The sequence below is a fragment of the Bombina bombina genome, chromosome 7 (assembly GCF_027579735.1).
Source record: "Bombina bombina isolate aBomBom1 chromosome 7, aBomBom1.pri, whole genome shotgun sequence".
NCBI classification, from domain to species: Eukaryota; Metazoa; Chordata; class Amphibia; order Anura; family Bombinatoridae; genus Bombina; species Bombina bombina.
The window spans coordinates 185,488,249-185,510,247 of record NC_069505.1 but is presented as its reverse complement, the minus strand read 5'-3'; the positions used below and the strand labels follow the sequence as shown (position 1 = coordinate 185,510,247).

The 21,999-nt window shown below is 42.0% G+C and overlaps 1 protein-coding gene across 1 annotated transcript in view; it reads right to left on the bottom strand.

The window, feature by feature from the left end:
• BRSK2 (BR serine/threonine kinase 2) overlaps positions 1-21,999 on the bottom strand; it is a 474,882-nt gene that overhangs the window by 3,629 nt on the left and 449,254 nt on the right. The window contains exon 19 of the mRNA XM_053720479.1: positions 15,651-15,698. Coding sequence (XP_053576454.1) covers positions 15,651-15,698 — 48 coding nt within the window. The remainder of the gene's footprint in view (positions 1-15,650; positions 15,699-21,999) is intronic.

Below are 21,999 nucleotides of genomic sequence, written 5' to 3'. Positions count from 1 at the left end.
GACAGATGATCCTGAGAGAGCAACCAGGACAGAGAGTCTCTCGTTAGGTTGTCTAGGACTATCCTCTGAGAGAGGTCCGAAAGGTTTCCGTTCCATTGTCTGAGCATGCACAACTGTAGAGGTCTCAGATGAAAATGAGTAAAAGGAATAATGTCCATAGAGTCCACCATGAGACCCATTACTTCCATACACTATGCCACCAAGGGTCGGACCGATGACTGAAGAGAAAGACAGGTAGAAAGAAGTTTGGATTTTCTGACTTCCGTTAAGAAAATCTTCATCGAGATTGAGTCTATGATCGTCCCCAAAAAACAGACCCTGGTATTTGGCACCAAGGAACTCTTGTCCAAATTCACCATCCACCCGTGAGAATCAACAACAGAGAATCTGTATGGGATCTTGCTTAATGAAAAGATGGCGCCTGAACCAAGATATCATCCAGGTATGGCACCACCGCAATTCCTGGAGATATGGCCACTGCCAAAAGAGCCCCTAGAATCTTCATAAAGATTTGGGGAGCAGGGGCTAGACCGAAAGGCAGGGCTACAAATTGGAAGTGTCCAGGAAGGCAAACCGTAGGAATTGAAAGTGATCCTTGTGGATAGGAACATGAAGGTAAGCGTCCTCCAGGTCGATGGTCATCATGAACTGACCCTCCTGCACTAAAGGGAGAATGTAACGAATCATCTACATTTTGAAGGACGGAACCCTGAGAAATTTGTTTAGGAACTTCAGGTCTAGGATAGGGTGAAAAGTTCCCTCCTTCCTGGGAACCACGAACAAGTTGGAATAGAATCCTCGACCTTATTCTGCCAGAGGAACTGGAACGATCACTCCTAGAGAAGAGAGATCCCTGACTCAGTTTAAGAATGCATCTCTTTTTTTCCTGGTTTGCTGATAATCTTGACAGGAGAAATCTGCCTCTCGGAGGACGAGATTTGAAACCTATCTTGTATCCCTGAGAAACAACCTCCACCACCAAAGGATCAGGAATATTGCGAATCCAAGCCTCTTGAAAAACATAAAGTCTGCCCCCTACTTGATCCATTCTCGTATCGGAGGTGAACCCTTCATGCTGATTTGTTCTCAGAGGAAGGCTTCTTGGGCTGCTTGCCCTTATTCCAAGTTTAACAAACGAAAAATCCAGCACCTGAAAGTAATATGATGTGCAAGCTTCAAGGATATTGCACAATATCCCACTATATAGAAAAGCACAAAAAGAAGCAGCACCATCCAAACGTTTCAACAGGTTTATTCGTGTAATATACACATTATGAAGCCAGACCAACAAGCAGCAACGTTTCGGACTTAGTCCTTAATCATGCATAGTTACACCTGAGGATCATACAGCTTAAATACACATATAAACCACACCCACTACAACTAATACATAACACACACTGAATGTAGTAGCCCTCTAGTGGTCACATTGCAGAATTGTTAAACAGAAAAAAACAGAAAAAGACAGAAAAAAAGACAGGTTAAACACATATTGCTCCCAATAAATCAGAACATGGAAATGTTTTTTCAAAACTTTCAAATACGTTAAAGTATTATTCTATTAATTAATAAAGGCACATTAGAGACACAGAGCCCAATCCAGCTCCTTATTCATACCCTTTGGGTACATGGTGTCCAGCCTATTGATCCAATAGGCTTCCCTAATTTTTAACCTCTTAATTCTATTACCACCACGTCTAAGATGGCCCACATGTTCTAATACCTGAAACTTATTTGGGAAAGATTATGGCCCGCAGATAAAAAATGATTGGCCACTGGAGCATCCAATTTTTTAGTTCTTATATTACTCTTATGTTGGGTAATTCTTTCTCGGACAGTGCGGGTGGTCTCGCCCACATAACCTAAGCCACATGGGCATTTAATGTAATATACAGCAAAATCTGTGTTACAAGTGTCCCCTGATTTCAAATCTCCTACCCGTTCCTGAATGACTAAAGTGGGAACCCTTAATCATGTTGTTACAGTTTGAACATCCTAAACAAGGGAAACAACCTAAATTCCTTTTCCCAATATATCTTTACACAGACATTTTAGATGGACCAATATCTGCATGTACCAGATGGTCTTTTAATTTTTTTCCCCTCTTAAAGGCAGGCATGGGGAGTACCTTAAACTCATGTACATTAGGGTTATACGTTCTTAAAATGTGCCAATGTTTAGAAATGATTTTATTTATCCTGTTACTCAATTGGGAGTATTGACTGACAAAAATCAATCTCTTTGATTTTGCTTGTTTTTCTTGTTTCTCTGTCTTTTTCTGTTGCAAAAGATCCTGTCTGGGGATTTGTTTAACATATTCAATCTCCTTTTGAATCAAGGCTGATGGATAGCCCCTATCCTTAAAACGGTCACCCATTTCCTCCAATCTCTGTATTACAGGCCCTGTTTCAGAAACAATTCTCCTTACTCTTAGGAGTTGGCTCCTGGGCAGTGACTTAATCAAGGAGGGGGATGCATACTATTGTAATGAAGAAGAGTGTTGCAATCTGTTGCTTTTTTATGTAAGTCAATCACCAAACCTTGGTCACTTTTAAGTATCTTAGTGTCAAGAAAAACAACACTCTCCTCACTACAAATCAACTTTAATTTGATATGGCATGTAGGAGAGTTCAATTCATTAACAAATTCCTCAAGGGTTCCAATGTCGCCCAACCATACGCCAAAGATATGGTCTATATATCGCCACCAGGTGGCGCCATACTGTAGAAAAAGTGGATTACTATAGACAAAATACTCTTCAAACATATTCATGTAGATATTGGTATATGTAGGGGCGACATTGGAACCCATGGCTGTGCCTTGAAGCTGCAAATAATAATGATCTTCAAAAAGAAAATAATTACATCTCAGGATAATACTTAGTAATCGTAAGATAAATTCCCTTTGCTGGAAATTATACCGTTCATCCTGACTCAGTATTTTACCTACAGCACCAATGCCAGCCTCATGTGTAATAGATGTATACAATGAAGTAACATCTAAACTAAAGAGGATCCCTTTAGTGTTCTCAATTGGTATATTTTGTAATTTGGTCAGAAAGTCCCCAGTGTCCTTAATAAAAGAACTTGAGTAGACATAAGGTCTCAAAACTTTATCTACAAAAATGGATATACTAGACAATAAAGACCCCATCCCTGCCATCTGTTTTTTTCTGTTTAACAATTCTGCAATGTGACCACTAGAGGGCTACTACATTCAGTGTGTGTTATAGTGGGTGTGGTTTATATGTGTATTTAAGCTGTATGATCCTCAGGTGTAACTATGCATGATTAAGGACTAAGTCCGAAATGTTGCTGCTTGTTGGTCTGGCTTCATAATGTGTATATTACACGAATAAACCTGTTGAAACATTTGGATGGTGCTGCTTCTTTTTGTGCTTTTCTTATTCCAAGTTTAGTTGGATCTCGAGGGGGGCTTGGTCTGTTCAGGTTTAGAAGAAGAAGATATCTGTCCCTTGAAATTGCGAAAGGAAAGAAAATGAGACGTCTGGTGACCCTTAGGTCTATTCTTCTTATCCTGGGAAGGCTCCCTTTCCACCCGTGATAGTGATCATGTCAGCCAGGCCAGGACCAAACAAGATCTTCCCTTTAAAAGGCAGAGATAGAAGTCTAGACTTGGAAACCATGTCTGCCGACCAAGACTTTAGCCACAAAACTCTGCGATATAGAATGGCTAGACTAGAAGTCTTTGCACTCAGATGTACTACCTTCATACTGGCATCATAAATGAAGGTATTAGCCAGTTTTAAAGCCTTTATCCTATCTTGGATCTCCTCCACAGTAGTCTCCTCCAAAATTAGTTCAGATAAGGAGTCACACCAATATGAAGCCACGCCCGTGACCGCTGCCATATTGGCAACTGGCTGCCATAGCGGCAACTGGCTGCCATAGCAGACCTTGGTAAATGAAAATCTTTCCTAAGTACCACTCCAATTTTCTATCCATAGGTAGGATCCTTGAAAGAGGTTGTATCCTCTAAAGGAATCGTAGTTCTCTTAGACAATGTGGATATAGCTCCATCCACCTTAGGAACAGTACGCCAAAGCTCCCGCACAGAGTCTGCAATAGGAAACATATTCTTAAAGACAAGAGAGGGGGTAAAGAGAACACCCGTTTTTTTTCCCATTCCTGCGAAATAATGTCCGACATATGGTCAGGGACAGGAAACACTTCCACAGATCTGGGCTTGACATCAAAAACTCTATTCAATTTACTGACCTTAGGTGTCTCCGCGACTGTAAGCTTAGAATCCTCTAGAGTAGCCAGAACCTCCTTAAGTAGCAAATGGAGGTGCTCAAGCTTAAAACTAACCTCCTCCGATTCCACGGTATTAACCACATTTAGAATCTGAATCAGAGATTTCACCATCAGGGGCTGCTGAAGAATAGTCATCCTCAGATAATTGGGATAATCTGAACAAGGTAGCTGCAGCGTTTAGTAGATATTCCTGACTTAGAGGAAATATTCTTAGATTTTCATTTTTCTCTTACCTGAGAAAGATAAGGCACTCAGGGCCGCAGACACCACCGAGGTAAGCTGCACTGCAAAATCACCTGGTAACAATACACCCCCAGGTACAGACTGAGTGGAACTACAGGGCACTGCTTGTGTAGCTGCTAGGGACGGGGACACATGAGAAAGATGAGGCATGTCAGGAGCAATATATTCCTTAGAGGCAGAGGGTTCTGAAGGGTTAAACATTTTAGAAACATTAGAGTCTTGCACAGGGGGTAACACTTGAACCTCTAAACAGTATAAGCACTTTTCAAATTAAACAGATACATTTTGATCTGAATCCATTATATTCATATAGGAGACAGATAGGTTCCCAGAAAAAAATAATATATATATATATATTTTTTTTTAAACAAATAATGATGATAAAGAGATGACGATCTAAATTATACTCTTAAACAGTATAAGCTGCTATCAAGAAAACGCTTGAACAATGATTCAAGTAATCCTAAGCGTTAGCTATATGCCTAAACATTTCAGAGTTGTTATTATAAGAACTGTAGCAAAAATAACCGCTAAATGTGGCACTTCTGCCAGTCTATACTGGGGTAACTCACTACCTCCGGTAACACTATTAAGATCCTAAGAGACTTTCCAGCCCTTACGAGATCCAGGAGCTACAGGGATGCCGTTGTTCTGGTAAGAGGGCAAACTTTTGAAAAGAGCGAACCATGTCACTTCCTGTGACGTTTCATCAGCTGTTTCACACATTTTGGAGCTAATCTGCATGAGTGCCAGCGTCATCACATACCTGGCCGCATAGGTTAGTTTCTCCTACATTGGTGTGTCCGGTCCACGGTTTCATCCTTACTTGTGGGATATTCTCTTCCCCTACAGGAAATGGCAAAGAGAGCACACAGCAAAAGCTGTCCATATAGCCCCCCCTCTGGCTCCGCCCCCCAGTCATTCTCTTTGCTGCTCTGAACAAGTAGCATCTCCACGGGGATGGTAAAGAGTATGTGGTGTTAGTTGTAGTTTTATTTCTTCTATCAAGAGTTTGTTATTTTAAAATAGTGCCGGTTTGTACTATTTACTCTACAACAGAAAGTGATGAAGAGTTCTGTTAAAAGAGGAGTATGATTTTAGCACCAGTAACTAAAATCCATTGCTGTTCCCACGCAGGACTGTTGAAACCAGAGAACTTCAGTTGGGGGGAACAGTTTGCAGACTTATCTGCTCCAGGTATGACCAGTCTCTTTTCTAACAAGACATAGTAATGCTAGAAGACTGTCAGTTTTCCCTTATGGGATCGGTAAGCCATTTTCTTAGACTCAGTAACAGAATTAAGGCTTATAAATTGGGCTCTATGCTGGTTGACACTATTGTGGGCTAAATCGATTTGTTTATATCATATTTATATGTCATTTGGAGTGTTTTGTGAACTTTGAAACACTTTTGGGAACGTTTTTATTACGCCTGGCAGTTGTTTAGACGCCTAATCTAGTCAGAAAGGCCCCTTCACTCTGGTATGCAGAGGGAGGAGGCCTCATTTTCGCGCCTCAGTTGCGCAGTTACTTCTAAAGGCAGTGCATGCAGCTTCATGTGAGAGGGTCCTGTGGCTGAGAAACGGACTCAGGAAGGCTTATTTCTGTGGTGAATAACCCCTAAGGAAGGTAAAAGCCGCAGCAAAGTCTGTGGCAGGGACTGTAGTGTGTTTAAACCGGTAAATTGAACTATTAGCTCCGTTTTGCTCATTTAAGGGTTTAGAGACTTGAAATTTGGTGTGCAATACTTTCAAAGCATTAAGACACTGGGTGTAAATTTTATAAAAATCGGATATTTCCTTGATAGTTTTTCAAACATTCAGAAATAAAGTGGGCTCTTTTTATTATTTAAAGAGACAGTAACGGTTTTGCTTAAAATCGTTTTTATTGCATTAATAGCCTGCCTAAATCTGTCTAACATGTCTGCACCTTCAGATAGCATATGTTCTGTGTGTATGGAAGCCAAGGTGGTTCCCCCTTTAAATGTATGTGCAAATTGTGCCATGGCGTCCAAACAAAGTAAGGACAGTACTGTCACATTTAATAAGGTTGCCCAGGATGATTCTTCAAATGAAGGTAGTGGGGATAGCTCATCATCCTCTCCTTCTGTGTCAACACCAGTTTTGCCCGCGCAGGCGATACCTAGTACATCTAGCGCGCCAATGCTTGTTACTATGCAGCAATTAACAGCAGTAATGGATAATTCTATAGCAAATCTTTTATCCAAACTGCCAGCATTTCTCAGAAAGCGTGATTGCTCAGTTTTAAATACAGAGGATGAGCAAGTTGGCGCTGACGATAATTTATCTGTTATACCCTCACATCAATCTGAATTGGCAGTGAGGGAGGGTCTGTCTGAGGGAGAAATTTCTGATTCAGGAAAAATTTCTCAGCAAGCAGAACCTGATATTGTGGCATTTAAATTTAAGCTAGAACATCTCTGCGCCCTGCTTAAGGAGGTGCTAGCTACTCTTGATGATTGTGACTCTTTGGTGATTCCAGAGAAGTTGTGCAAAATGGACAAATTCTTAGAGGTCCCTGTGTACGCTGATGCCTTTCCGATACCCAAGAGGGTGGCGGACATAGTGACTAAGGAGTGGGAGAAGCCAGGTGTTCCTTTTGTTCCACCTCCTATATTTAAGAAAATGTTCCTCATTGTCGACCCCAGAAGGGACGCATGGCAAACGGTCCCTAAGGTAGAGGGGGCAGTTTCAACGTTAGCCAAGCGCACAACTATTCCTATTGAGGACAGTTGCGCTTTCAAAGATCCTATGGATAAAAAATTGGAAGGATTGCTTAAAAAGATATTTGTTCAGCAAGGTTTCCTTCTTCAACCAATTTCGTGCATCATTCCTGTCACCACGGCGGCGTCTTTTTGGTTCGAGGAACTAGAAAATTTGCTCCAAAAGGAGACTCCATATGATGAAGTCATGGACAGAATTCACACACTAAAGTTGGCTAATTCATTTATTTTGGATGCCGCTTTTCAATTGGCAAAATTAGCGGCGAAAAATTCAGGTTTTGCAATAGTGGCGCGTAGGGCGCTTTGGCTAAAATCTTGGTCGGCGGATGTGTCGTCCAAAACAAAATTGCTTAATATTCCTTTCAAAGGTAAGACCCTTTTCGGGCCAGAATTGAAGGAGATTATTTCAGACATCACTGGGGGAAAGGGCCATGCCCTCCCACAGGATAGGCCTTTCAAGGCTAAGAACAAATCTAATTTTCATTCCTTTCGCAATTTCAGGAACGGACCGGCTCCTAACTCTGCAGCCTCTAGACAAGAGGGTAACACTTTCCAGCCTAAACCAGCACGGAAACCATTGCAAGGCTGGAACAAGGGTAAACAGGCCAAGAAGCCTACTGCTGCTACCAAGACAGCATGAAGGGGTAGCCCCCGATCCGGGACCGGATCTAGTAGGGGGCAGACTTTCTCTCTTTGCTCAGGCTTGGGCAAGAGATGTTCCGGATCCCTGGGCACTAGAAATAGTCTCTCAGGGGTATCTTCTAGAGTTCAAGGAACTTCCTCCAAGGGGAAGGTTCCACATGTCTCGCTTATCTTCAGACCAGATAAAGAGACAGGCATTCTTACATTGCGTAGGAGACCTATTAAAAATGGGAGTGATAAACCCAGTTCCAACAGCGGAACAAGGTCTGGGTTTTTACTCAAACCTGTTTGTAGTTCCCAAAAAAGAGGGAACTTTCAGGCCAATTCTGGATTTAAAAATTCTAAACAAATTCCTCAGAGTTCCATCATTCAAAATGGAAACCATTCGGACGATTTTACCAACAATTCAGGAGGGTCAATATATGACTACCGTGGACTTAAAGGATGCGTACCTGCATATTCCTATCCACAAAGATCATCATCAGTTCCTGAGGTTCGCCTTTCTGGACAAACATTACCAGTTTGTGGCTCTTCCATTCGGTTTAGCCACTGCTCCCAGAATTTTCACAAAGGTACTAGGGTAACTTCTAGCGGTTCTAAGGCCGAGGGGCATTGCTGTAGCACCTTACCTAGACGACATTCTAATCCAAGCGTCGTCCCTTTCCAAAGCAAGGGCTCATACAGACATTGTTTTAGCCTTTCTCAGGTCTCACGGGTGGAAGGTGAACATAGAAAAGAGTTCCCTGTCCCCGTCCACAAGGGTTCCCTTTCTGGGAACAATAATAGATTCTGTAGAAATGAAGATTTTTCTGACAGAGGTCAGAAAGTTAAAGCTTCTAAACGCTTGTCAAGTTCTTCAGTCTATTCCTCAGCCTTCCATAGCTCAGTGCATGGAGGTAATAGGGTTGCAGCAATGGACGTGGTTCCTTTTGCTCAAATTCATCTAAGACCATTGCAACTGTGCATGCTCAAACAGTGGAATGGGGATTATGCAGACTTGTCTCCCCAGATTCAAGTAGACCAGGTAACCAGAGACTCACTCCGCTGGTGGTTGACTCAGGATCACCTGTCTCAGGGAATGAGTTTCCACAGACCAGAGTGGGTCATTGTCACGACCGACGCCAGTCTCTTAGGCTGGGGCGCGGTCTGGGACTCCCTGAAAGCTCAGGGTCTATGGTCTCGGGAAGAGTCTCTTCTCCCGATAAACATTTTGGAACTGAGAGCGATATTCAATGCGCTCCTGGCTTGGCCTCAACTAGCGAAGGCCAGATTCATAAGATTTCAGTCGGACAACATGACGACTGTAGTGTACATCAATCATCAGGGGGGAACAAAGAGTTCCTTGGCGATGAGAGAGGTATCCAAGATCATCAAATGGGCGGAGGATCACTCCTGCCATCTATCTGCAATTCACATCCCACGAGTAGACAACTGGGAGGCGGATTATTTGAGTCGTCAGACTTTCCATCCGGGGGAGTGGGAACTCCACCCGGAGGTCTTTGCCCAGTTAACTCAACTATGGGGCACTCCAGATATGGATCTGATGGGGTCTCGTCAGAACTCCAAGGTTCCTCGCTACGGGTCCAGATCCAGGGATCCCAAGGCGACACTAGTGGATGCATTGGTAGCGCCTTGGTCGTTCAATCTAGCTTATGTGTTTCCACCGTTCCCTATCCTTCCCAGGCTTGTAGCCAGGATCAAACAGGAGAAGGCCTCGGTGATTCTAATAGCTCCTGCATGGCCACGCAGGACTTGGTATGCAGACCTGGTGAATATGTCATCAGCTCCACCATGGAAGCTACCTTTGAGACAGGATCTTCTAGTGCAAGGTCCATTCGAACATCCAAATCTAGTCTCTCTGCAACTGACTGCTTGGAAATTGAACGCTTGATTCTATCTAAGCGTGGGTTTTCAGATTCAGTTATAGATACTCTGGTTCAAGCCAGAAAACCTGTGACTAGGAAAATTTACCATAAGATATGGCAAAAATATATCCGTTGGTGCGAATCCAAGGGATTCTCTTGGAGTAAAATTAAAATTCCTAGGATACTTTCTTTTCTCCAAGAGGGTTTGGACAAAGGCTTGTCAGCTAGTTCTCTAAAAGGACAGATATCTGCTCTGTCTGTTTTGTTGCACAAACGTCTGGCAGCCGTGCCAGATGTACAGGCGTTTGTACAGGCGTTAGTCAGAATCAAGCCTGTCTACAGACCTATGACTCCTCCATGGAGTCTAAACTTAGTTCTTTCAGTTCTTCAAGGGGTTCCGTTTGAACCCTTACATTCCATAGATATTAAGTTACTATCTTGGAAAGTTCTGTTTTTGGTTGCTATTTCTTCTGCTAGAAGAGTTTCTGAATTGTCTGTTTTGCAGTGTACTTCTCCCTATCTGGTATTCCATACAGATAAGGTAGTTTTACGTACCAAGCCTGGTTTCCTTCCAAAAGTGGTTTCCAACAGGAATATTAACCAGGAAATAGTTGTTCCTTCTCTGTGTCCAAAACCTGTTTCGAAGAAGGAACGTTTGTTACACAACCTAGCTGTGGTCCGTGCTTTAAAATTCTATTTAGAAGCAACAAAGTATTTCAGACAGACATCATCCTTGTTTGTCGTTTATTCTGGTAAGAGGAGAGGGCAGAAAGCTACTGCTACCTCTCTTTCCTTTTGGCTGAAAAGCATCATCCGATTGGCTTATGAGACTGCCGGACGGCAGCCTCCTGAACGAATTACAGCTCACTCTACTAGAGCTGTGGCTTCCACATGGGCCTTCAAGAACGAGGCTTCTGTTGATCAGATCTGTAAGGCAGCGACTTGGTCTTCTCTGCATACTTTTGCCAAATTTTACAAATTCGATACTTATGCTTCTTCGGAGACTGTTTTTGCAAGCTGTGGTGCCTTCCGTTTAGGTTACCTGACTTGTTCCCTCCCTTCATCCGTGTCCTAAAGCTTTGGTATTGGTTCCCACAAGTAAGGATGAAACCGTGGACCGGACACACCAATGTAGGAGAAAACAGAATTTATGTTTACCTGATAAATTTCTTTCTCCTACGGTGTGTCCGGTCCACGGCCCGCCCTGGCTTTTAGTCAGGTTTAAAAAATTTATTTCTGTACACTGCAGTCACCACGGCACCCTATAGTTTCTCCTTTTTCTCCTAACCGTCGGTCGAATGACTGGGGGGCGGAGTCAGAGGGGGGGCTATATGGACAGCTTTTGCTGTGTGCTCTCTTTGCCATTTCCTGTAGGGGAAGAGAATATCCCACAAGTAAGGATGAAACCGTGGACCGGACACACCGTAGGAGAAAGAAATTTATCAGGTAAACATAAATTCTGTTTTTTCACAGGCTCCGTTCAATGTCATTAACTTTCATAATCTTTCATAAGATAATGACATTGAACGGAGCCTGTGAAAAGCTGCATTGGATCATCAGAAGCAGTGGCTATAGCCGAGTGGGGGGGGGGGGGGCTGTTTCTCATGCACGGAGACTCAGATTTACAGTAGTAGTAATGGGAGTAGTTGCAGTGGGGGCGGAGTTCCGAATGTTACAGAGGAGCCTAATAAATAGCTTTCCATGAGTCACACGCATGCGTTCTATAAAGGTTCCTGAATTTAAAGGGACATTATACACTCATTTTTTCTTTGCATAAATGTCTTGTAGATGATCTATTTATATAGCTCATAAAGTTTTTAAAAAAAATAAATGTATAGTTTTGCTTATTTTTAAATAACATTGCTCTGATTTTCAGACTCCTAACCAAGCCCCAAAGTTTTATGTGAATACTGTCAGCTACCTTCTCCAGCTTGCTCCTGTTTGTGTAAAGGGTCTTTTCATATGCAAAAGAAGGGGGAGGGGGGGGGTCTTATTTGCCACTTGCAGTGGGCTTTCCAGCAGCCTTTTCAACAGAGCCAAACTGACAGCTTCTAAGTAAGTTTTTAAACAGTTTTATACTGGATTTTTATATCAGTATCTGTGCATCTTATTCTTTATAGTAGTGTCTATTACATGCAGTTATATGAAAATGAGTGTATACTGTCCCTTTAACAGCACTAAATATTTTAGCAGTGACGTATGCGGCCAGGTATGTGATGACGCTGGCACGCATGCGCATTAGCTCCAAAATGTGTAAAACAGCTGATGAAACGTCACAGGAAGTGACATGGTCCGCTCTTTTACAAAGTTCGGCCTCTTACCAGAACACCGTATAATCTGCATCATGTGGAGGAGCCGCGCGGTCCTCACGTGACCGCAATAGGGGAAAGTGCAACATCAGAAAACTGTATTAAGTGCTGCCGTAAAAAACACATATGTCTCCCACTTTGATTGTACCCCTCCTCATTTAGCCAATAATATGCCTTAGTCCCAATAAAGATATTCTCCACAGGAATATGTATAGCCTATCACATGCAGTGCCCTGTAAAAAACTGCCCATGTTGTAATCCCATTGAAGAGATTATATAAAATATTGTCCCCAAACTCTATATATTAATAAAGGGATTAACCCCCAAAGTGCTGAACCTTCTCACCTAGAAGGGAAAAGCACTTACCTCTGGAGTTCCAGCTGCAGGACAGTTACAGCATCCCAGGTCTGACAGCTCCAGACACTTCTGACAGGGACCTGGGAAAAATGGAAAAGCAGAGTAACCAACCCTGGTTTTCCATATAGGGGCTAGCATAATATGTCGGAGATGAAGCAAGGACTACCCTGCTGACAGCTAACAGCTAAAAGCCACCACAACTCTTACTCAAGAGTATTACATGGACACAGCATTACCCCAATCCTTGCTTGCAGGGATACTTCCCATACAAGGATAAAACTTAATTTTCTTCAGACACCATCTTCGCACACCTCCATGATATATGAAGGCAAAGAATGACTGGGGATTATGGGAAGTGGGAGGGATACTTAAGGCTTTGCTGGGGTGTTCTTTGCCATCTCCTGGTGGCCAGGAGTTGAATTCCCACTAGTAATTAGAAAGGATTTGTGGACTCTCCGTGCCATTGGAAAGAAATATAATTTACACAATTAAGGGGTATTTAAATACTTTTAATATAGAAACAAAGAAACATAGATATTGACGGCAGATAAGAGCCATAGGCCCAGCAAGTCTGCCCGATATTACATAACAGTATAAACTTATCTAGTTCGTAGGATAGCCTTATGCTTGTCACAGGCATTTTTAAAGTCCCCCAAAGTGTTTGTCATTACTACCTCTTGAGGAAGTTTATTCCATAAATCAATCACTCTTTCTGTGAATAAATGCTTCCCTCAAATTACTCCTGAATCTACTACCCTTCAGCTTGAGATCATGACCCCTTGATATGTGCATGGTGTATATCCACACCAAGGATCATATATAAATAATGTCCTGTGCTCATGTCAGCAATCACTATGTAGCAGGGTCAGCATACGTAAGTATAATATATATATATTGCAGACTCCATAGAAAGAATAAGAAAGCACACAATTTCTAGAGGAAAATTACAATGTAAATTATATAATCAATCAATGCACATTGCAATATTTATTTACTTATTTAACTTGAGATTAAAGTTTATTTAAGGTAAATAGGTTTACATGTAATATTTATACTATACACAATGATATATTCTACTTTGTATGTCATTACTCTGATAACATCCCTATGCTTTGCAAATGAAAATATTTCATATGTTGATATAGTTAGGACGTATCTTGGGGACATGTTACCTTAAGAAATAAAAGTATGGGCAGAAATACCTTCAGAAGGGAAACAAAAAAGAGAATAAGCAAAAAGCTGTGCTAACGATTGAAAAGGAAATCGCACAAGAGCTGGAGGTGATGTCAAATAAAAAGAATAGCACTGATATGCAGAGACAATCACAGACTTATATGAGACATTATGACATTTTGTGTATGAGGACATATCATTTAAAGAATGCCGTGTGCTTTCCGGTTTACATGGACATCCCAGCAGCCTTACATTTCAGCTAAGCTGCAGCTTGGCGCAATCTTTAATTGAGTGCCATTTTGCAGAAGGCAAGATGGATGGCGAACACAGGGAGGGGGATCGTTGAGGGGAAGGTGGAAAATGCAGTGAGCTGTAGAAAGCTGCAAATGGGGTGAAGGAAGCGGAGCAGAAGGCCAGAAGCTAACTATTTACTGTATAAAGGTAGTGACAAATGCTATTGTCCAGCAAAGGATTTGGGGATATAGTGGGGCAGATTATAATTTGTATACCATGTGTACTGAATAGAAGGGAATGCTGCAGAATCAGGAGAGAATTGTATGTGTGACACATATTCAGGAATAATTATTAAGGCAGTGAAAGTTTGCTAGAAATTATGTGTATTGATCACAACAGTGACACCTAGAGGTAACACTGTGTTATCTCAAGGTTATATTTGATCATTCTATTGCAGTGCCATCTAGTGGGGTTCTTCTGTATTGCATCTTATTCTTGTGTGACAATTATTACTGTGCATTATTCATGATCTATTTTCCATGAAGTGACATCATTTTAATAATAATGTATCTGTGTAAAGCAATAGGTGACACATAGCTTGGTACCTCAGGAAACTTTTTCTGTATGTATTGATTTTGGGAAGATTCTACACTAGTGTGTTTGCTCGGTGTGTTGTAGGACAAGTATAGTCTGGCTATAGTGACAATTTGCACAGTTTGTACAGGTAAAGGATATGTATGTGCAGTGCAATGTACTAAATATAACGTAGGTTATACAGATTTTCTTTTGTGTCTGTGTGCGGCTCATGACCTCTTGCAAAAAGCATGGCAATATCAGAGTCAGGAATGGGATATGGGTCAAAAAGACAGAGCGTGGGAAGGGAGTGAAAAGTAAACAATTTGGCGTGAACAAGGAGTGATGAGTGTACATAGAAGGAAGAGTGGAGAGAGACAAAAATAAAGTGACAGAGACAGGGAGAAAGTCTGGATTAAACAAAGAACAGTACGGGGAGAGGAAAGGTAACTACTAGAGAGAAACGTTTATTTTGGTGATTTAGGCAGCTGCAGATCTCAGAAAAAGTTGAAGACAGGGATATGGGTGACTGGGGCCACCTGAATTAACCCTCCGCTTTTCAGAGAGACCTGCCTCAGTATTGAGTAGCATGTTATATTTTCTAATCGCTGCACTGCTCACCATTACCATTAACCTCTTAGCTACCAAATACAGCAGCCAAAGAGTTGTATAATCCACAGCAAATAATGACTTCACATAATATATAAAAAATGACTAAGGTCAGTGAAGTAGTGACATTCCCCAAACCAACCAAGTAGAACATAAACAAAAATCAAAAGACATTTCCAGTAAGACAAATCCGTTGATATATTGTCTTACAGAGCTCTATGGCTTTAGAGCATTGTCTTCATAGGAACAGGATATATTTGCCTGGCTGAAGAGATGTATTCCTCTTGAACCTACAGGAGTGTGGGGTGCACATTAGCAGGAATGTGGAATATCTGTAATAGGGCTCTGTTTATGTGTGCTGGGGAAACTGTACGTATGATGAGGAGGTTCTACAATGTTTGTATATGTATGGTTTATGTCTAAGTGCTTCTGTAAATGATTACCATGGTGGGATCCTTTGCATTGGGCAACATACACAGAATATACTGGCCATAAAATATCGGCTTTACCTCAGGAGTGGAATCTAAGGGAAGCCTAAGACTAGACGGAACCTGCGTGGTAGCAAGAGGGGAGAGAGCGATAGCAACAGCAGCAGAGATGTGAGCACACAGCTGGATGATCCTTACCACATTTTGAGAGCTTCCCACTGAGATACTCCATACAGTTATTGGGGTCTAGACAGCACAAGGGGAAAAACAGGGTGGGGGACATGAACCAAACATTCCCAGAAAAAATAAGTAATTCTAAAATCTACGTCTACTGCACACACCATCTTCACCTTTAGTATAGGTCAGGGGTCATCAACCTTGGCTCTCCAGAGGTTTTGAAACTACATTTCCCATGATGCTCAGCCAGCTTAAAGTGTCTGAGCATCATGGGAAATGTAGTTCCAAAACCTCTGGAGAGCCAAAGTTGATCACCCCTGGTATAGGTTATATTGATACTGTGTGGTATGCAATTTATAGTGCAGGTGCCCTATAGGATCATAAAGTGCTGCCACCATGTGTTCAGTGTGTGAGATGCCGCTTATGGGGTGATCAGTGAATGAACAGTGACATCAAGTGGTCAGCACACATATTTACATTAAGGGAAAAAGAAAATGTATGCTTACCTGATAAATTTATTTCTTTTTTGACACGATGAGTCCACAGATCATCTTAATTACTAATGGGATATTCACCTCCAGGTCAGCAGGAGGAGGCAAAGAGCACCACAGCAGAGCTTTTAAATAGCTCCTCCCTTCCCTATCACTCCAGTCATTCGACTGAAGTTAGGAAGAGAAAGGAAAAGCCAAGGTACAGAGGTGTCTGAAGTTTACAATAACCCACAACCTGTCTAAAAGAACAGGGCGGGCCGTGGACTCATTGTGTCAAAAAATAAATACATTTATCAGGTAAGCATAAATTTTATTTTCTTTTTTAAAACACGATGAGTCCACAGATCATCTTAATTACTAATGGGATTCAATACCCAAGCTAGAGTACACAGATGATACGGGAGGGACAAGACAGGTAACCTAAACGGAAGGCCCCACTGCTTTAAGAACCATTCTCCCAAAAGCGGCGTCAGCCGAAATAAAAGTATCAAATTTGAAGAACTTTGAAAAAGTGTAAAGAAAGGACCAAGTTGCAGCCTTGCAAATCTGTTAAACAGAAGCTTCATTCGTGAATGCCCATGAGGAAGCAACAGCCCTCGTGGAATGAGCCGTAACTCTCTCTAGAGGCTGCTGAATAAAGTTCCGATCAGAAACAACCTTAGGAAGAAATCCTAATGTAGTACATAAAACTACCTTATCTGAATGGAAAATAAGGTAAGGAGACTTATACTGAAATGCCGAGAGCTCTGTCACTCTACAAGCAGAGGAAATAGCAACAAGAAATAAAACTTTCCAAGATAACAACTTAATATCGAAGGAATGCATAGGTTGAAACGGAGCCCCTTGAAGAAGTTTAAGAACTAAATTCAGACTCCATGGAGGAGTAACTGGTTTGAACACAGGCCTGATCCTGACCAAAGCCTGACAAAAGGACTGTACATCTGGGACATCTGCCAGATGTTTGTGTAACAAAAACAAAATTTATTCTTACCTGATAAATTTATTTATTTTGCGATGTACCGAGTCCACGGATTCATCCTAATTTGTGGGATATTGTCCTTCCTGACAGGAAGTAGCAAAGAGAGCACCACAGCAGAGCTGTCTATATAGCTCCCCCCTTAACTCCATCCCCAGTCATTCAACCGAAGGCCAAGGAAGAAAAGGAGAAACTATAAGGTGCAAAGGTGACTGAAGTTTACATAAAAAAAATACTATCTGTCTTGAATAGACAGGGCGGGCTGTGGACTCGGTACATCGCAAAAGAAAGACATTTATCAGGTAAGCATAAATTTTGATTTGTTTTGCATGATGTACCGAGTCAGTCCACGGATTCATCCTAACTTGTGGGATACCAATACCAAAGCTTTAGGACACGGATGAAGGGAGGGACAAGACAGGAACCTAAACAGAAGGCACCACTGCTTGCAAAACCTTTCTCCCAAAAATAGCCCCCAAAGAAGCAAAAGTATAAAATTTATAAAATTTTTAAAAGGTATGAAGCGATGACCAAGTCGCAGCCTTACAAATCTGTTCAACAGAAGCATCATTTTTAAAAGCCCATGTGGAAGCTACCGCTCTAGTAGAATGAGCTGTAATCCTTTCAGGAGGCTGCTGTCCAGCAGTCCCATAAGCCAAATGGATGATGCTTTTCAGCCAAAAGGAAAGAGAAGTCGCCGTAGCCTTTTGACCCCTACGCTTTCCAGAATAGACAACAAACAAAGAAGATGTTTGACGAAAATCTTTGGTTGCCTGCAAATAAAATTTCAAAGCACGAGCCACGTCCAAGTTGTGCAACAGACGTTCCTTCTTACAAGAAGGATTAGGACACAGAGAAGGAACAACAATTTCTTGATTGATATTCCTGTTAGTAACAACCTTAGGTAGGAACCCAGGCTTGGTACGCAAAACCACCTTATCAGCATGGAACACAAGATAAGGAGAGTCACATTGTAATGCAGATAGTTCAGAAACTCTTCGAACTAAATTTAGACTCCATGGCGGAGCAATAGGTTTAAACACAGGCTTAATTCTAACTAAAGCCTGACAAAAAGCAAGAACGTCTGGAACATCTGCCAGACGCTTGTGCAACAAAATAGACAGAGCAGATATCTGTCCCTTTAGGGAACTAGCTGATAATCCTTTCTCCAATCCCTCTTGGAGAAAAGACAAAATCCTAGGAATCCTGATTTTAATCCAGGAGAAGCCTTTGGATTTGCACGAAAAAAGATATTTACGCCATATCTTATGATAAAAATTCCTGGTAACAGGCTTTCGAGCCTAAATCAAGGTATTTATGACTGACTCAGAGAAACCCCGCTTTGATAGAATCAAGCGTTCAATCTCCAAGCAGTCAGTTGCAGAGAGATTAGATTTGCCATGAGTCCTTTATGGTGTCAGAAATGGGAAACATTTTCTTAAAAACAGGAGGGAGAGAGAACGGAATACCTGGTTTATCCCACTCCTTAGTAACAATGTCCGAAATCCTCTTAGGGACCGGAAACACATCAGTGTAAACAGGAACCTCTAAATATTTGTCCATTTTACACAATTTCTCTCGAACTACAATAGGGTCACAATCATCCAGAGTAGCTAAAACCTCCCTGAGCAATAAGCGGAGGTGCTCTAGCTTAAATTTAAATGCCGTCAATTCTGAATCTGTCTGAGAGAACATCTTTCCTGAATCAGAAATCTCTCCCTCAGACAGCAAATCCCTCATCCCTACTTCAGAACATTGTGAAGGAATATCGGATACGGCTACTAAAGCGTCAGAAGGCTCAGCATTTGTTCTTAACCCAGAGCTACTGCGCTTCCCTTGCAACCCAGGCAGCTTAGATAAAACCTCTGTGAGGGTAGTATTAATAACTGAGGCCATATCTTGCAAGGTAAAAGAATTAGACGCACTAGAAGTACTTGGCGTCGCTTGTATGGGCGTTACTGGTTGTGACACTTGGGGAGAACTAGATGACAAAACCTGATTTCCTTCTGTCTGAGAATTATCTAATGCCAAACTTTTATAAGTCAAAATATGCTGTTTGCAATTATAGACATATCAGTACAAGTGGGACACATTCTAAGAGGGGGTTCCACAATGGCTTCTAAACAAATTGAACAATGAGTTTCCTCAGTGTCAGACATGATTAAACAGGCTAGTAATGAGGCAAGCAAGCTTGGAAAACACCTTAATGAAAAAAACACAATTTGCAAAAACGGTACTGTGCCTTTAAGAGAAAAAAAGGCATACACAAACTGCAAAACAGGTTAAAATTGCTTCAAATTTTCTGAAATTTTAACAGTGTACACACTAAGATTTAGAAGGATTGCACCACAAGTTAATAAGCAATAAACCCCCAAATGAAAAAAAACGGATTGAAAAATGTGTAAAACCGGTTAAACACTCCTATAAGCACCTTGCCACAGCTCTGGTGTGGCCCTACCTGCCCTTAGGAAGCGATAATATGGGGTTTAAAGCTTCAATTAGTCCCTCAGAAGACTCTCAGGACCTCAGGAGAAGTTGCTTGCTGCTTGTAAATGTAGGCCCCGCCCACCTCACTCGATGTTGCTGGGGCCTACACAAAACTAACAAACCCTGCCTGAAAGCCATGTGGGTTATAAACAACCCCAAAGAACCCTCAAGCAAAAGTCCCATAAAACAGAAAATGTTACTCCCAGACACAAAAACGTTGGTCCCAAATTCATATAACAAACTGAGTGCCCACAAAAAATTTACTCTTTATGCAAGCTAGTAAAAACCTCTGATAACACTAGGATTACTGCTTTCTGAGTTAACACAGTCTCTGCAGAAAATATGACTGAACATACCTCATTGCTGTATAGCAAGAAACCGTTCCTCACACTGAAGTTTTCCTGTACTCCTCAGCTTCTGTGGGAACAGCAGTGGACCTTAGTTACAAATGCTAAGATCATCATCCTCCAGGCAGAAATCTTCATCTATGACTGCCTGAGAGTAAATAGTACAACACCGGTACCATTTAAAAATAACAAACTCTTGATTGAAGATAAAATAAAACTAACAGTTTAACACCTCGTCTCTTAACTCTTCCTGCTTTGAGCCAGCAAAGAGAATGACTGGGGGGGTGCAATTAAGGGGGGAGCTATATAGACAGCTCTGCTGTGGTGCTCTCTTTGCTACTTCCTGTCAGGAAGGACAATATCCCACAAGTTAGGATGAATCCGTGGACTCGGTACATCATGCAAAAGAAATAGATAAAAGCAGAGTTATGACCCTTTAGGAAACTTGTCGATAAACCTTTCTCCAAACCCTCTTGGAGAAAGGACAAAATTCTAGGAATCCTAACTCTACTCCATGAGTAGCCCATGGATTCACACCAATCCATATCTTATGATAAATTTTTCTAGTGACAGGCTTACGAGCCTGAATCATGGTCTCAAAGACTGAGGCAGAAAAACCCAGCTTGGATAATATGAAACGTTCAATCTCCAAGCAGTCAGCTTCAGATTTTGGTAAAGGAGGGGCCCTTGAACTAGAAGGTCCTTCCTCAACGGAAGTCTCCAAGGTGACAGAGATGACAAGTCCACCAGATCTGCATACCAAATCCTACGAGGCTAAGCCAGTGCTATGTGGATCACTGATGCCCTCTCCTGTTTGATTCGAGCAATGACCCGAGGAAGAAAAGCAAACGAAGGAAATAGCTGGAGAACACTTCCGGATGGAGTTCCCACCCCCCCCGGATGGGATGGAAAGGATGAAAGTTCTGCCTGCTCAGGAAATCTGCCTCCCAGTTGTCCACCCCTGGGGTGTGGATCGCCGACAGGCAGCAAGAATAGGCCTCCGCCCACTGAATTATTTTATTCTTTCCTCCCAGATGATTGATGTAAGCCACTTACGTTATTTTGTCTGACTGGAACCTGATAAACTGGACCGAGGCTAACTGAGGCCAGGCCAGAAGAAAATTGTAGATCGCTTTCAGTCCCAGAATGTGTATAGGAAGAACAGACTCTGGCTGAGTCCAAACCCCTGAACCTTTAGGGAGTTCCAGACTGCTCCCCTAGAAGGCTGGCGTCTGTTGTCACAATCACCCAAGATGGTCTGAGAAAAGCAGGTTCCCTGGGAGAGATGATCCAGAGACAACCACCATTGAAGAGAATCCCTTGTCTCCTGCTCCAGTAGTATTCGAGGAGACAAATCTGTATAATCTCCATTCCATTGCCTAAGCTTGCTTAACTGCAGAGGTCTGAGGTGGAACCGAGCAAAAGGGATGATGTCCACTGCCGCCACCATCAGCCCGATTACCTCCATGCACTGAGCCACTGAAGGCCGAGGAGTGGACTGAAGGACAAGAAAAGTATCGATTCTTGTAAATGGCACATGAAGGTACGCGTCCTTTAACTGTTGTCATAAATTGACCCTCTTGGATCAAGGGAAGAATGGAACAAATAGTTTCCATCTTAAAGGACTGTACACTAAGAAATTTGTTTAGACTCTTGAAATCTAAAAAGTGGTCTGAAGGTTCCCTCTCTTTTGGGAACCACACTGATTGGGATAAAAAACCCAGACCCTGTACCTGTATTGGAACTGGAACAATCACTCCCAGGTCTGAGAGGTCTCCTACGCAGTGTAAGAACGCCTATTCTTTTGTCTGATCTGTAGATAATCTTGAAAGCAGAAACCTGCCTCTGGGAGGAAAAACTTTTTAACTCTAATTTGTATCCCTGGGACACTATTTCTATTACCCAGGGATCCTCAACATCTCAAACCCAAGTCTGAACGAAGAAGGAAAATCCGCCCCCTACAAGATCCGGTCCCGGATCGGTGGCATTTCCTTCATGCTGTTTGATTCAACAAACAGCAGGCTAATTGGATTTTTTTGTTGTTGTTGTTGTTGAAATTCTTTAAATTT